Source organism: Nematolebias whitei, chromosome 7 (genome assembly GCF_014905685.2).
Source record: "Nematolebias whitei isolate Nwh7 chromosome 7, NemWhi1, whole genome shotgun sequence".
Lineage (NCBI taxonomy): Eukaryota > Metazoa > Chordata > Actinopteri > Cyprinodontiformes > Rivulidae > Nematolebias > Nematolebias whitei.
The window spans coordinates 6,405,598-6,419,329 of NC_056504.1; the positions used below are offsets into that span (position 1 = coordinate 6,405,598).

Sequence of the window (13,732 nt, forward strand, 5' to 3'; positions counted from 1 at the left end):
AGATAGATAGATAGATAGATAGATAGATAGATAGATAGATAGATAGAGTTATGTCTAAATGTAACAAAAAGCAGCTAAAATCCCATCTAGGAATTTATTTGTAGGCACTCAGCTGATGACAGTGCGCTCATAAAGACAAATTGTGATATTATGGATATGTACCTGCACCACTTCTGTAGTTGCACTCTTTTTTTTAACCCACTGGTATTCAAACAACTTTTAGTCACAAACTGGGAATTCACTAGAGCAAAGAAAACATTAACAACAATAAAAAACAGATTTATTCAACATTTATTTTATCACCTTGGACTTTAGGTTTCAGTCCCATTTAAGGTAAAAGGTAAAAAGACAGACATCTTGCTTGTGTGTGACAGGTTGATTACATGTTTGTTTAGATTAGTCAGGTTGGATAACTCACTGTAAACCTCTTTGTTTCGTTACGTTGCCTACAGCCAACTCCTTTACGTGTCACTTATGTTGTGTGACATTAAGCTCCTTGGAGATGTACCAGACTCACCTGCAGGGCAACAAACACCAGAACAAGTAAGATTAGAAGTTACTACTGTTTACTAAAGATACGTTACTCGTTTATTTGCAAGTTAAGTTTAAACTCTGCTACATTCGTTTCCAATGTGCCTTTGCATTTTTTTTTTATCAGTTCAGTTCAACCTTTATTTATGCAGGTTAGTCTCGTTGAGCCTTGAAGACTCAGTTACAAGAGAGACGTGTTTTAGACAAAGAACACAGATGACAACAGTACACAATCATATAAAAAGCATATTGAAGCTGGGACTGGCTCCAACAAGACCAGATGCAAATTGCTCAGCAGCAGGTACTTTGACAATCTCTGCAGACAGGAGTGAATGGTGGTTTAAAGATAATAAGAAAAACCAGGTGGTCCTACTCTGGTATTCAGGAGTTTTAACCACAGAATTTGTGCACCAGAGACCTGAACTATACGAAGCAGGTTCAGCATATTCAAGGTTTTTTAAGCGCTTTGTCTAAACTAAACCTAGTCGTGGAGATCACACTTAGTGGCGCTAATAAAGAAGATTGTGCACTTTGTAAGTCAATCCAGGATTTCTGAGTTCGCGTGCCATTTGGAGCCTCACATCAACCAGTTTATTTGCCAGATGTCCTGCTGGAATCCAACTGCAGCAGCAGCACCGTTATGTTGTGGTGCCAAGATCAAAGTGGTATTTGTTGTCATCTTTGGGGTGTGCATGACTTGTGACAAAAGGGTGTCAGCAAAGGTCAAAGGAAAGTTTACAAGACAGTGATGGACCAGCTTTGTTGTATGGTCTGGAGACAGAGACATGGACAAAAAGACAGTAGAAAGAACTGGACGTGGCAGAAATGAAGATGTTGAGGTTCTCCTAGGAGTAACAAGGATGGATAAGATTAGGAATGAGATCATCAGAGGTATAGTACAGATCGAACAACTGGGAGATAAAGTTAGAGAGGACACACTGAGACGATTTGGACATGTCCAGAGGAGGGACAGTGGGTATATTGAGAGAAAGGATGTTAGAGATGCAGCTGCCAGGAAAAAGACAAAGAGGAGTTATATGGATGCAGTTAGAGAAGACATGGAGGTAGTTGGAGTGAGGATGGAGTAAGATGGAGGAGGATGACTTGCTGTGGTGACCTCTGAAGAGGGAACAGCAGAAAGAAGATCATCTTTGGAGTACGCACAGACCCAGGTTTAGCAGCAAGAAGCCACTTGAGTGATATTTTATTATAACGATGTAACTATGAGGCTGTAGCACCAACTCGTAGTGCACAAAGTTTGTATCGAATGCCCAAAAGTTCCTTTGAAGTGTTTAAAATGACTTTTTTTTAATGTTTTATTGTCATTCCGTTGATTGAAAGAGATTCTAGTAGAGATTTTATTTTATTTTTTGTTCATATCCAGGAAGAAGAAGGTCAGCGATCTTTGCAAATCCCAACCTAAGGTCTACGGCACGTTTGCTGATGAACTGGCAGATTACATCGAGGAACAGAAGGCACGGGGGGTCACCCACAAGACCGTTCCTGTTCTTGTGCAAGAAGAAAAACAAACGAGTGATGAAAAATACAACGGGTTAAACCAGGAAGAAATAATAATGAGAAATTGGGAGGAAACCGCTCAATCCACGCTTAACCCCACACAAAACCACCAACTTCCTCCTCAGCCCTGGCCTGGAACAGGACATCCTTCATATCTGGGTCCACCTGGACCCTTCCAGAGCTCAAACTACACCTGCCTTCCTCTACCCCTCCCATGCTCAGGTTCCACACAGTTCTCCAGTCCTCCCCCAGCTAAAAAGCATTACTATACCTCTTGCAGCTCTCTCACCAGCGAAAGTGATGATGATAAGCACAGACATGGAAAAAAGAGGAGAACTAGAATGGTAAAGAGGGACAGAGCTCACAAGTTTGGATATGAGGAGATGGAAACAGGGGCAAGGAGGAGAAAACACCGGAGGAGAGAGAAATATTATGACTCTGAGGGGAAGAGAAGCGTTTTTAGAGTTGGAGGAAGAACAGAGGAAAAGGCTAAAAAGTCAGAGCAAGGGGAGATGTAAAGACACTGAGAGCGAGCAGGAAGACTTCAGGACAGACAGAGACGTTACAGCCAGAGCACAGGATGACAACTCCACTAAATACACAGCCTGAAACCAATGGTGCCCACTGGGAGAGTGGACATAAACCCATTAAATCTAAATGTAAGAAAGAGAAAAAGAAAAGCAAAGAGAAAGCGGACACACGGACAGAGGTGGAGAAGCTGTGGGACGACTCGATTCAGGGCTGGTGAATCAACAGGACCAGCTGGACTTGGTCCTCTGGACCGCTTATACCCACCGAACCTTTTATCAAGCACTAAATGAACTTAAACTGCGAGTAACACATGGATTCATGCAACCAACAGCTATTAAAGCTTTACAGTTTATTTCCTCTTGTAGCCCAGAGGGGGTGCTCTAACATGCGAGCTGGCCAGCCCTGGTGTGGTGACGTCAGTTATGAATTCATGATTATTTTTATTTTGTTGATTTTATTTGTGTTTATTAATTTTCATCAGTTACTTTTAACTCTAACGCGTAATCATTGTTCACATCTCCGTCACATCTCTCCCGTGTTTGCTTTTCATCGTGAAGCATCTTTAAAGCGTTTGAACAAGCCTGCGTTGGTTCAGGAGGTGGACAGACCGAGCCCTGCAGCAGTCTGTGGTCGGCAACGTTCAGCTTCAGTCTGTCAAAGGAATAAAAGCCCAGAGATGATGAGCGCTTAGTCATTTCTCTCCTCCTGAGTTTCTGGCTCACAGGTGCAAAGACCGAAGCAAAGCTGTCACATGTAGAGTTTCAGAGCTGGTTTTTTTTTTTTTAGATTTATGTGATGCTCAATAAATAAGAAATTGTTGCACCCATTGCACCAGATAAGACACTTTATATATAAAAAAAGGCATTTCCTTAATCTGCAGTGCATGTGTGTGTGTTTGCACATCCAAAGTGCACATGAAATGTTTGGGGTCATACAGGTGCAAGAGTTCAAATGAGCACAGCTCTGTACAAACATCATGATTTGAAACGTGCGATGAGGTGAACGCAGGCTTTTAGGATGTGATGAGGCTGCAAACAAAATAATTCTGAAATTAAAAGTCCTTATCATCTTATTGATGTATGAAGATTGCTGAAAGTGTTAAATAAATCAGAAAGTGTCTACAACCAGTCCATAGATCCTCTGAAGTTTTGAGAAATGTTTCAATGTAATGAACGGATCTTGTGAGTGATGCTGTGACTCAGGGTGTCAAATGTCAAAACTCACTTACAAACGGGGCCAAAATTAAAACCTTTTTCAAACTAAGGGCCAATTTCAGAATCTGCATGAACTCAAATCAGACACCCAGCATCTTCTCTTGGTCACAGGCTCCTCAACAAGAGTTTGATTGGTCTCATTCAATGTTCTCTGTTGTACTTTCAACATCATGATCAAAGATTATTGATAAAATTCAAGAGATATTAGTATTTTATGTTTCACATAACATCTTGGGGGCCAGATAAGATGTCAACGAGGGCCACACTTGGCCCCTGGGCCTTGAGTTTGACACATATGCTGTAACTGGTTACCAGTTTTTATAAAAACTAGACTAAGCTGCTTAACGGTGGCTCAGTTGGTAGAGCTGCTGCCTCTCAGCGAGCAGGTCGCTGGATCAAATCCTGCCCGAGGACCTCTCTGGGTGGAGTTTGCATGTTCTCTCCGTGCATGCGTGGGTTTTCTCCGGGAACTCCAGTTTCCTCCCACAGACCAAAAACATGCATGTTAGGCTGATTGGTGAATGAGAGAGTGAATGTTTGTTTGTCTCTATGTGTCCCTGTGATGGACTGGAGACGTCCAGGGTGTCCCCTGTCTCACACAGTGACTGCTGGACATGATCACCTGTGACCCAATAAAGAAGAAGTGGATAAAAGATAATGGATGGACTAGACCAGGGTTATTCCAACTGACTTCAATCTGACCCACCAATGACTTCATTAAAAATATACAAATTTAAAAGGTAACAGATCAGTATTTGGTTTATTTATGTAATGCCTTTGTTCACTGGATGTCCAGGACCTCATCAGTTTTGTTGAATAGTCCTGGACTAGACTGAGCTGGCACAGCATAAACCTTTCAAAACTAAACAGAAAAGTTGTCAATTAAGAAACTGTTCTTTAATATTAACGAAAACTTAGATTTGAGGATGATGAGGGATCGTGATGCTCTAAGACACGTATCAAACTCGAGGCCCGGGGGCCAAATGTGGCCCTCATGGACCTCTTATCTGGCTCCCAAGATTATATTTTAAATGTAAAATACTTTTATCGATTTAATTTTTTTTTTCAGTAATCTTTGGCTATGGTGTCAAAAGTGCAACAGAGAACGTCAAATGAGACCAATCAGTTTCTTGTTGAGGAAGCTGCAACCAAGAGAAGATGTTGGGTGTCTGACTTGAGTTAATGTAGATCATGAAACTGGCCCTTGGTTTGAAAAGGTTTTAATCTGGCTCCATTTGTAAGTGAGTCTGACACGGTCCAAGAGAAGAGAAAGGTAAATGAGTGAGAATACATTTAAAGAGGACTCGAAGGCTTTAAAGTAAAAATCTGAAGCCTGGAGTTAAATGTCTGAACTGAATTTAAATCAAACACCACCGTTAGTGGAAAAAATATTCAATGTGAACGTGTGGATTTTAAATTCTACAAAAAGAACAAATCTGTGTGTTTGTCTATAAACCCTCGTTCGCTGTCTTGCTTCTGCACAGCTGACTCAGTGCCAGCTGACCGTCCACGTGAACCGTTTACTTTATGTGCACGTCCGATCCTTCCTGGCTCAGCAGTAAAACAACAACGTGTCTGCTTACAGGCAGAGACTGTGCGACAAACGTTTCGAGATGACATAAGAGCCGAGAGATGAAGCAACTCAGCTTTTCGTTGAAGGCGTAGACCAACAAAGGCTTCGCAGCTCCACGGTGTGTCGAGCGCATCTCTGAAGCCCCCCCGAGATCTCCTGTTTTCAAAGAATCCTGTGGTCTCGTTCCCTCGCTCGCTCGAATCCTCGACCCCCGTAGAGCTGTAGGCTGCCCACATCCTGTCACTTTAAGACCCCCACACCAGACCCTGCTGTACCACCAATATTTGATACACTGAAGAATCCAGATGTTGTTCAGCTCCTTTACTGGAGCCTCAGTTTTAGGAAGGCGCTCGCAGCTCCGCAGGTTAAACGATGAAATAAATGACACCCAGCGAGACGTGTTACTTTAAAAAAAATCATCCAAATGAAATGTGTTTAAATGGGTTTCTGTCTCCTGCAAACAGAAACAGATTACCTTGAAGTAAAATCACTTTGATTTAAAGGGACTGAACTATTTGAATGTTAAAGTCAATGCCAGGTTTTGGTTCCCCGTTTAGTGAACATATCTCGTTCAGTAGAGGCTTTAGACGTGCAGCAGAGCTTCTTCACCTCCAGTTTTAACTTCAAATACTCTGTATTCATGTCGCTTCACAGCAGAAGGTCCAACATTTGAGCTCTTTTCGCTTCAACTGCAGATTCTCAACAGCAGCTGTAAAATTTACTTCTAGAGAAATATTTCTCTTTAGGTGCTTTGTCTGGTGTATTACAATATATCCACAGTGGAAAAGTGACATTATGTTATTGTTGTTTTTAATTTGTTTCCCTGAAATTAAAGATAAAATCACTTAATTTGTGTTCGTATAAGAAAATAAATTATCTGTGAGCTACATCAGTCCATCAAAACAACCACTCCTAACTATATTCTCTCTAAACTCAAATAAAAAGAAGAATGGGCCCACCGTGAATCCTAAAAGTAAAATACGGAACGCTACATGATTTGTTGTTGTTGTTGTTGTTGTTTTGCTTCTCATCCGAGGTGTCAGAAGTGAGAAGTGCAGAGCTGAAGCTCCTTCTAATGCTTCAGCTTCACCTCAAAGCTTCGTGGAATCTGAATGAAACGAATCACTTGGAGGCTCCAAACAGTGTCTCATGTTGAAATATAAAGCGTTGTGCCATCGGCAGATTTAGACGAAACAACTGATAAACTATTTCAAATTAAGAGCTTCTGTTGGATCTTTATGTTAATCTGAAATACTAATCGTTTCCTCTCCGTCTTCACGGAGTAAAACAGCTAAAAATCAGTTTAAAAACCCTAATATTAAAAATACTGTATGTTGGTTTATTGAAAAATAATCATGTGCACTTAAAATGAATGATTTTACATTAAACCACCTAATATTTTTTTTCAGGACAGAATGAAATAATCGTTTTACAAAATTACAGACAAGCGAAAATCTGATTATAAACTGTCAACATCTGTACACCCGGTGCTTTCTGCGTCCGCTGTCAAAGCTTGCGTCGCTCATTTATTGACCATCAACACGTGAACGTGAATGTTTTGCTACGTGTATCAGTATTACAGCTCTGCACATCAGCGTTTGGCTCCTCCGAGCACTAGGTCACACACCTGGGTGGAGGAGACCACAGAGCTGCTGCTGCTGGGCCTGATGTTTTCATGTGAGTCGATGCGTAACGTCATGTCAGCGCTCATGAAACGTCCCCACACTTTAATCTGTCAGGGTCTGAGGGAAGCACGAGTGGAGCGGCGTCAAGTGTCAAAGCAGAGAACGTTAGAGAGCGGACTGAAGAGCATCGTTCTTCGTTTAACTCTGATCGCCCGTTTTCTGCCCTGACTCAGAACATGTCTCATGTCTGAGTCTGAAGAACAGAAAGCTCCTTCTACGTGTGTCTGTGTGCAGTTTCAAACTCAAAGTCTTCGTGACGTGTTCATGTGGGCCCCTGGGCTGTGGCTGCTGCTGGGCCCTCCTCACACCTCCTGTGTCACACCGAGGGCCCCGCCGGCTCAGTTCCTCCCATCTCCTCTGACAGACAGCAGGAACAGAACGCGCACCCTCCGACAGCTACACACTGGAGACTTGACAAAATGGTCCCCCTGCGACTGGCGTGGACTCTCCTGGTGGCGTCATCTTGGACGTTTGGTAAGTTTTCTCTGGTGCTGCTTTGGAAGCGTTCGTTATTGTCATCGTCATTTGTCCGTACGGGCCCTGTGGCGTGGGGCGGCTCAGATCGGCTGCTTTAACGTTTTGCGCCTTCGTTTATCACAACCGGTCTGCCAGTATGAGGAGGTTTTAAGGGTTCAAACCAACCACACAGCACCTTCTGGGTGAATATTTTAAACATTTTAATGTATATTCTAGAGATTTGCAGTAATACTAGTGCACATAATAAATATTAGTATGCAGATACATTAACATGTGTAGAATAAATCCCACATGTAATATTGCACCATACTGATACGGTCATTTGTACTTCGTGTTAGGACTACGTACTGCAGCGCTCAGTATTTTTGAAGTATTTGAACTGTGTACTGCAGCTCGTTGGATATTTTCATTTGATTTCTTTGGTGCGTTCTTGATTGTCACATAATTTGTGTGTTTTTTTTTATTTAAATGCTGGATGGAAAAACCAGCAAACCTTTAAGTCCTCACACCCAGTGTGTCGCTCACCTTTAGATATTTCACAACACCAGTTGTTGCAACAGGTACGTGCACCCAGTCCTACGTATTCAAAACACTCAAACTGGCTTTGAGGACTTATTTTAAGATGAGATCAAGTAGCTCCTCCAGTGAAGGCCTCCCGTAAAGATTGCGTTCTTTTTAAAAGATCTTCCTCCGTGCAGTCTTTAAATGTCACAAACCGAGTTTGAGATCTCCTCGTAGTTTGATCTTCTGCGTTTTCCTCCTCCTGGTTGTGTTCTAGTTCGATTTCATTCATCCTTCGCGTTAGAGTCGACCTTTGTCTCGCTACGGGAGAAAGTTCGCACACCATTTCTAGAAGCTTGACATGAACCAAACGATGATTTGCCAAGTGTTAAAGTTAGTTTATGTCACGTTTTTTTTTAAATCTCACTGACACAGTTCTTGTTTTTACTTTTGGCTCTGACTTGTTTTGAGCCTGATGATGCTCGTCATGTCTGGAGGTTCCTAGTTTGTAAGTGTCTATTAAAATCTGAAACACACCTCTGTTTTAACTTTTAGGGTCAAGCCAGTTCCTGCTGCACGAGCCCGTCAAAGTCCTTTACCCCGCCGTCCTCAGCAGTGAGACCATAGAGTGCGACTGTCGTAACATCTCCTGTGACATCGTCTTGTGGTTCTACACGGACCCCGTCAACGCCAAAGTGCGCTACATAGGAAGGTGCAACAACGCCGAGCGCACCGTCTTCGGGGATGATAAAGACAACGAGCGCTTTAAGCTCACCAAGCGGGGCAGCTCGACCTTTGTGCTGCGCATCACGAAGGTGACGAGAAAGGACGCGGGGATTTATTCCTGTGTCGTACGAGACACCAGAAGCCAGGCAGAGATGTATAACCCTGGGACGTCTCTGCGGCCGGGAGGTCAGTGGGGTTGCAACACGTCCTTCGTTTACAGGGTTTAAGATCAGGAGATGAATATTAATTATAAAAATGGCTAAAGTACATTCCAAGGGCTTGACCTGAGAGAATCAGTTTAGTGTGGTAGGATTTTACTCTGTTGTTTAAAGACTTCATGCACAAGAGAAACATCGAGCTTTGAAGACATTGGACGTGAACGTCTCTGAGCGCTTCAAGTAAACTTTGGCTCGAGTCCACCTTTCTGCAGACGTCCTCTCCTTGTCCCACTGCTGGTTTATCAAATTAAAGACGAAACCTAACGGGCGTCTTGTTTAGCCGTACAGCTACATCCTTCGAGCAACTTACGTAGCGCTTGATCCGGTAACAGGAGGTACGCAGCTTCAGATAGGAGACTCCTTCCACATTTTGACTTCTTGCTGCTTCCAAGTATTCGTGAATGACAACGAATTGGCGCTAAATAACTTAAATATAATCAGTAAATATGACGCGTTTGTTCAAGCGTGGTCTGTTATCAGACTCTGGATGAGAGTGAACGTTGAGGCGCAGCAGGTCCACTGGTCAAACCTGTTGCAGGATTCTGGTCAGGATCGCGGGTCTTCATTAAACGTATAAATGTTACTGCTGTTTGTTGCTTTATCTTTATTTCTCTTTGCTCTTTTCCTGGCAGAGACCCCTCCAACACCACCGCCACCCAAAACGATGTCACCTAGACCCCGGTTCTGTCCCTGCCCCTCGAAGATTCATCCTCAGGGTACGTGGTTAGGAGTTTTCCACTGCCCCTCTGGATTTTACGTGTAAATATGTGATGTATAAGCTCTTTGGTCTAAATGTTTTGCGTGTTGGCTCCAGGTGGCTGTCACTCCCTGGTTCTGTGGCCCCTCGTCGGGCTCGTTGCAGGCCTGGCTGCAGGTCTTCTCTGCTCGTTGTATTACTTCAGCCGTAAGTCGCCTTCATGAGCTCCGCAACACTTTACATGAAGCCGTTTTAACAGTTTGAGCATGTAAACATTTTAGTTTTAATTTTTAATTTTATTTTTTTTAAATCTCTGACTGGTTTTTGTTTTTATTTACAGGACTGCCCAAAAAATGTCACCACCACTTTGTGAAGTAAGTTCAACTCTACAAAGAATCAAAAGGCTTTTATTTCCCTGTTTGTTTAATGGATTTTCTTTCTGTTATTAATCGGTAAAAAACAGATTTTTTTTTAATGTTTTCTCCACAAAATGTTTGTTCTGACGACAGTAAATTTTGTTTTTCACCTTGAAGGAAGAGGCTGACCTAAAAGAGCACGTCTGCATCTTGTGTTGGACTCCGAGTAAGTCATTTATTCTGAAGCTTGATGATTCAAGTTAATTCAAGTTTATTCACAACCTGCTCTGACTGCAGACGCTGGCTCGATTTAACGGAGCTCTTGTGTCCTTTGGAGCGCCAACAACGAGAGGCACCCCGAAGATCTTCTCGCTAAACGCAAAACGGGTTCATCTACAGAAACATCTGCAGGTGGAGGAGAGCTGCAGCCTTGTAACATATTGTGATATAATGACAGTTTTGTTGTATAATGTAGAAGATTGAACTTTATTACAGGTGCATCTAAAAAAATTAGAATATTGTGAAGAGGTTCAGTGTTTTAAACTGCGGGTGTCTCACCCTAATCAGCTGATTAACTCCAGACATGAGCTGCAAATGTCTCATTCTTCAAGTGAAGCCACTCCTGAACCAGAGGCAACGTCAGAAGCGTCTTACCTGCTGAGGACAAAAAGAACTGGACTGTTGCTCAGTGGTCCAATGCAGGGGTTGTCAGACTTTTTGGTTTCAGGGACCTCAAAGTTTCAGTGACCCCCTCATGACCCTCATGTTTATTCAATAATTTTCCTCAATTTTCATTCAACCTTTATTTATACAGGTTAATCCCATGAGCCTCGGGGACTCATTTACAAGAGAGACCTGATTTGTCAATTTGTCCCTTTAATGCAATGGAAATATTTGTGCAACATAAATACTTTAAAACCTGTTCTTTAATAGTGTTAATACAAATGTTATACTTTAAAACATGGGATATTTTTCATTAAATACATTTAATTAACAAAAAAACTAGTTCAACTTCCAAAAATTACAGTTTTGAGCGAATTAACAGCATCGAAAACTACTTAAAAACTTTATTTATTCACATAATGAACATGAATGTTGCCACTCCTTCAAATGATTAAAACTCTTAAATAAAACTGAACAGAATGAGAACAGCAGTAGTCAGATCAAGTAACAGGGCTTCATTTATAAACTGATGGGTGTCGAAACGCAAATAGCAGGTGGGGGTCCTCCCCCAGAAAATTTTTAATAAAGTACAGTAGTCCCTCGCTACTTCGTGGTTCGCTTTTCGTGGACTCGCTCTGTCGCGATTTTTCAAAGTAAGATTGGACATGACACAAAATTGGCTGATTGATGGATGAGCTGCATGATCGGCACGGATTTTTGATTTAAATAAATTATTTTAAATTATTTAGCACCTGCTGCACCTGTGTGCAGCCCACACTGCAGGAGAAGCTTCCTCCTGCAGCTTGTCAGGTTCTCTGCTCTGCAGCCGAGAAGTGGGCGTGGCCAAGAGCGCTGGCTGGTGGCAAAGAGCAGAGGAGGCAGAGAGCTGAAATCATGACATGCTGTGCTCCTTTAGAGCATTTAGAGCTTAGAAACATTGTTTAGAATATTGAAAGAGTGTGGCCTTAATATATATATATATATACATACAAATAAATTACTACTTGTACTACTATTTTTACTTCACGGTTTTTCTCTTATCATGGGGCTTCAGGGTATGGATCCATAGTGATAAACTAAGGACTACTGTAGACGTGAGTTCCTGCATTTTGGTGTATTTTAATGGGTTAAACCTTTACATGCTTTAAAAATAATAATAATTTGGGGGGGCAAACCCCCAAGCATTGGCTCGCAGACCCCTGTGGGTCTGGGGACCCCAGTTTGAGAACTACTGGTCCAGTGTCCTCTTTTCAGATGAAAGTAAATTTTCATGTCATCAGGTCTCAGAGTCTGGAGGAAGAGTGGAGAGACCACGTAGCTGGAGTCCAGAGTCAAGTTTCCACAGTTAGTGATGGTTTGGGTCCATGTGCTGGTTCTGGTCCACTGGGTTTTCTGAAGTCCACAGTCCAAGCAGCATCTAGCAGGATGTTTTAAAGACTTCATGCTTCTTTCTGCTGATGAGCTTTTTGGAGAAAGAACTATGACTTTCATTTTCTGAAGTAATCGACTAAAGAAATGTTCACGTCTTCTAAGTTTTGAGATGCACCTGTGTGTGTCATCACCTGTTACTGAGCACGTGTGTCGTCCCTGACAAACATGTTGACAGTTTATCATTTATTAAGGTGTTTGTTCAGTTCAGCAACTCGTTCAGCCTCCTCAGATTGTTATTGAGTTAGGAAAGAAACCTCATGCTTGTGTGTTTTGCACAAATATATCATTACAAGTTATGCATCTAAATAAATAATAAAAATCTAAATTAATTTCAGTTACATTTATGTAACACATGAACAACCGGGCCTGGCCAGACAATATGACAAAAGTATAAAAACTTTTATGAAAGGACAGTAAAATATTAAAGACCATCAAAAGAAGATGTACTTAAATCAGTTTAAACCAAAATCCAAAGGAAAAAGATGAAACTTGAGCAGTTTCTGTCGTTGAAACTGTTTTAACGTAAACTGCTTCACGGCTGCATGAACCTGTACGTTTGAATCTGGGGACCTCTACGAGAAAGTGTCTCGTTGATCGGATCGTCAATCAGTTTATTCTGCAGACGGACGTCTCGGCTGGATCGAAACATTTTTAGAAATACTTCTTTTACTCCTTTCTGTGTTTTGTTTCTTTGTCATGTCAGCAGAGATGTGGTTTGAAAACGTTTCTTGTTTTGCACTGTAAATATGTTAAATCAATAAACTTGTGAGAAAAGTTTTGACTCTGTCTCTTCTTTTTAGAACCCTTTACATTTATATTTATTGGCATGTTTGCAGTGTGTGTGTGGTCCTCAGCTGTAAAGAGTCTTTTCTGTGTGGAGAGCTCTGGATGAGGGGGGTTGTACTTCCATTTGTCGATATTGTTTGGCGGAAGTTGAGTAGGTGAGTGACAGAGTTTGGTTTTGATGTGCATCATATTCACTTTCTGTTCAACCTCCTGCCGCCTGTGGCTCAGAACGACCCGCAAGGCCTCAGTTTTGGGTCTCGTGGGTCACTTTGAGCCAAAGGCAGAAGGAGAGTTGGCGCCTCTTTAACGTGCAACTCGTTTGACCTTCTTATTCCTAAAGCAGTCGTTTCACAGCAGCGCACTGAGCCGACTGCAGTGTCTCACGAGCACACCTGCGTGGAGTGCAAAGACTCGATGGAGTGTGTGGTTGTGCGGGTCTCAGGGAGTGTGTGCAGCTCTTTTCCTGTGAGCTGACACCGAGGCGGCTCGCTCCGATGCTATCGCTTCTCCCAGCTTTGAGCTCTTCGTCGCCTCTGAAACAAAACGACCACAAACACCACAGACCCCACAAGCACCGACACACTCAGGCACACGGAGGGCTTAGAAAACAAACTGCATTTGAAAAGAGAACGAGGACTGTAACCCGTTAGATTCCGGTAGATGTGGCGCATTTGATTATTTACACGTGTGTGGATCTATTTTGTTGCACGGTGCAGCAACGATGCTAAAAAACAACTTGTTTGGAAATGGAGGGAACTGTGGTGTAACGAACAGATAAAGTAGAATTCCGTCTAATCTACAAAAACTTTTGCCTAAAAGTTGCAG

At 42.3% G+C, this 13,732-nt stretch overlaps 2 protein-coding genes across 2 annotated transcripts in view; both read left to right on the top strand.

Annotated features, from left to right (window-relative positions):
- zmat1 (zinc finger matrin-type 1) overlaps window positions 1-2,797 on the top strand; it is a 4,379-nt gene extending 1,582 nt beyond the window's left edge. Inside the window, 4 exon segments of the mRNA XM_037679099.1 lie at window positions 453-543; window positions 1,916-2,515; window positions 2,517-2,595; window positions 2,597-2,797. Coding sequence (XP_037535027.1) covers window positions 453-543; window positions 1,916-2,515; window positions 2,517-2,595; window positions 2,597-2,797 — 971 coding nt within the window.
- A 4,630-nt stretch (window positions 2,798-7,427) lies between these two features.
- On the top strand, window positions 7,428-10,049 carry cd8b (cd8 beta). Its single transcript, XM_037679182.1, has 5 exons — window positions 7,428-7,526; window positions 8,586-8,942; window positions 9,607-9,690; window positions 9,789-9,878; window positions 10,012-10,049. The coding sequence occupies exons 1-5, from the start codon at window positions 7,472-7,474 to the stop codon at window positions 10,047-10,049; spliced, it is 624 nt and encodes a 207-aa protein (XP_037535110.1). The 5' UTR covers window positions 7,428-7,471.
- Window positions 10,050-13,732: the final 3,683 nt, after the last annotated feature.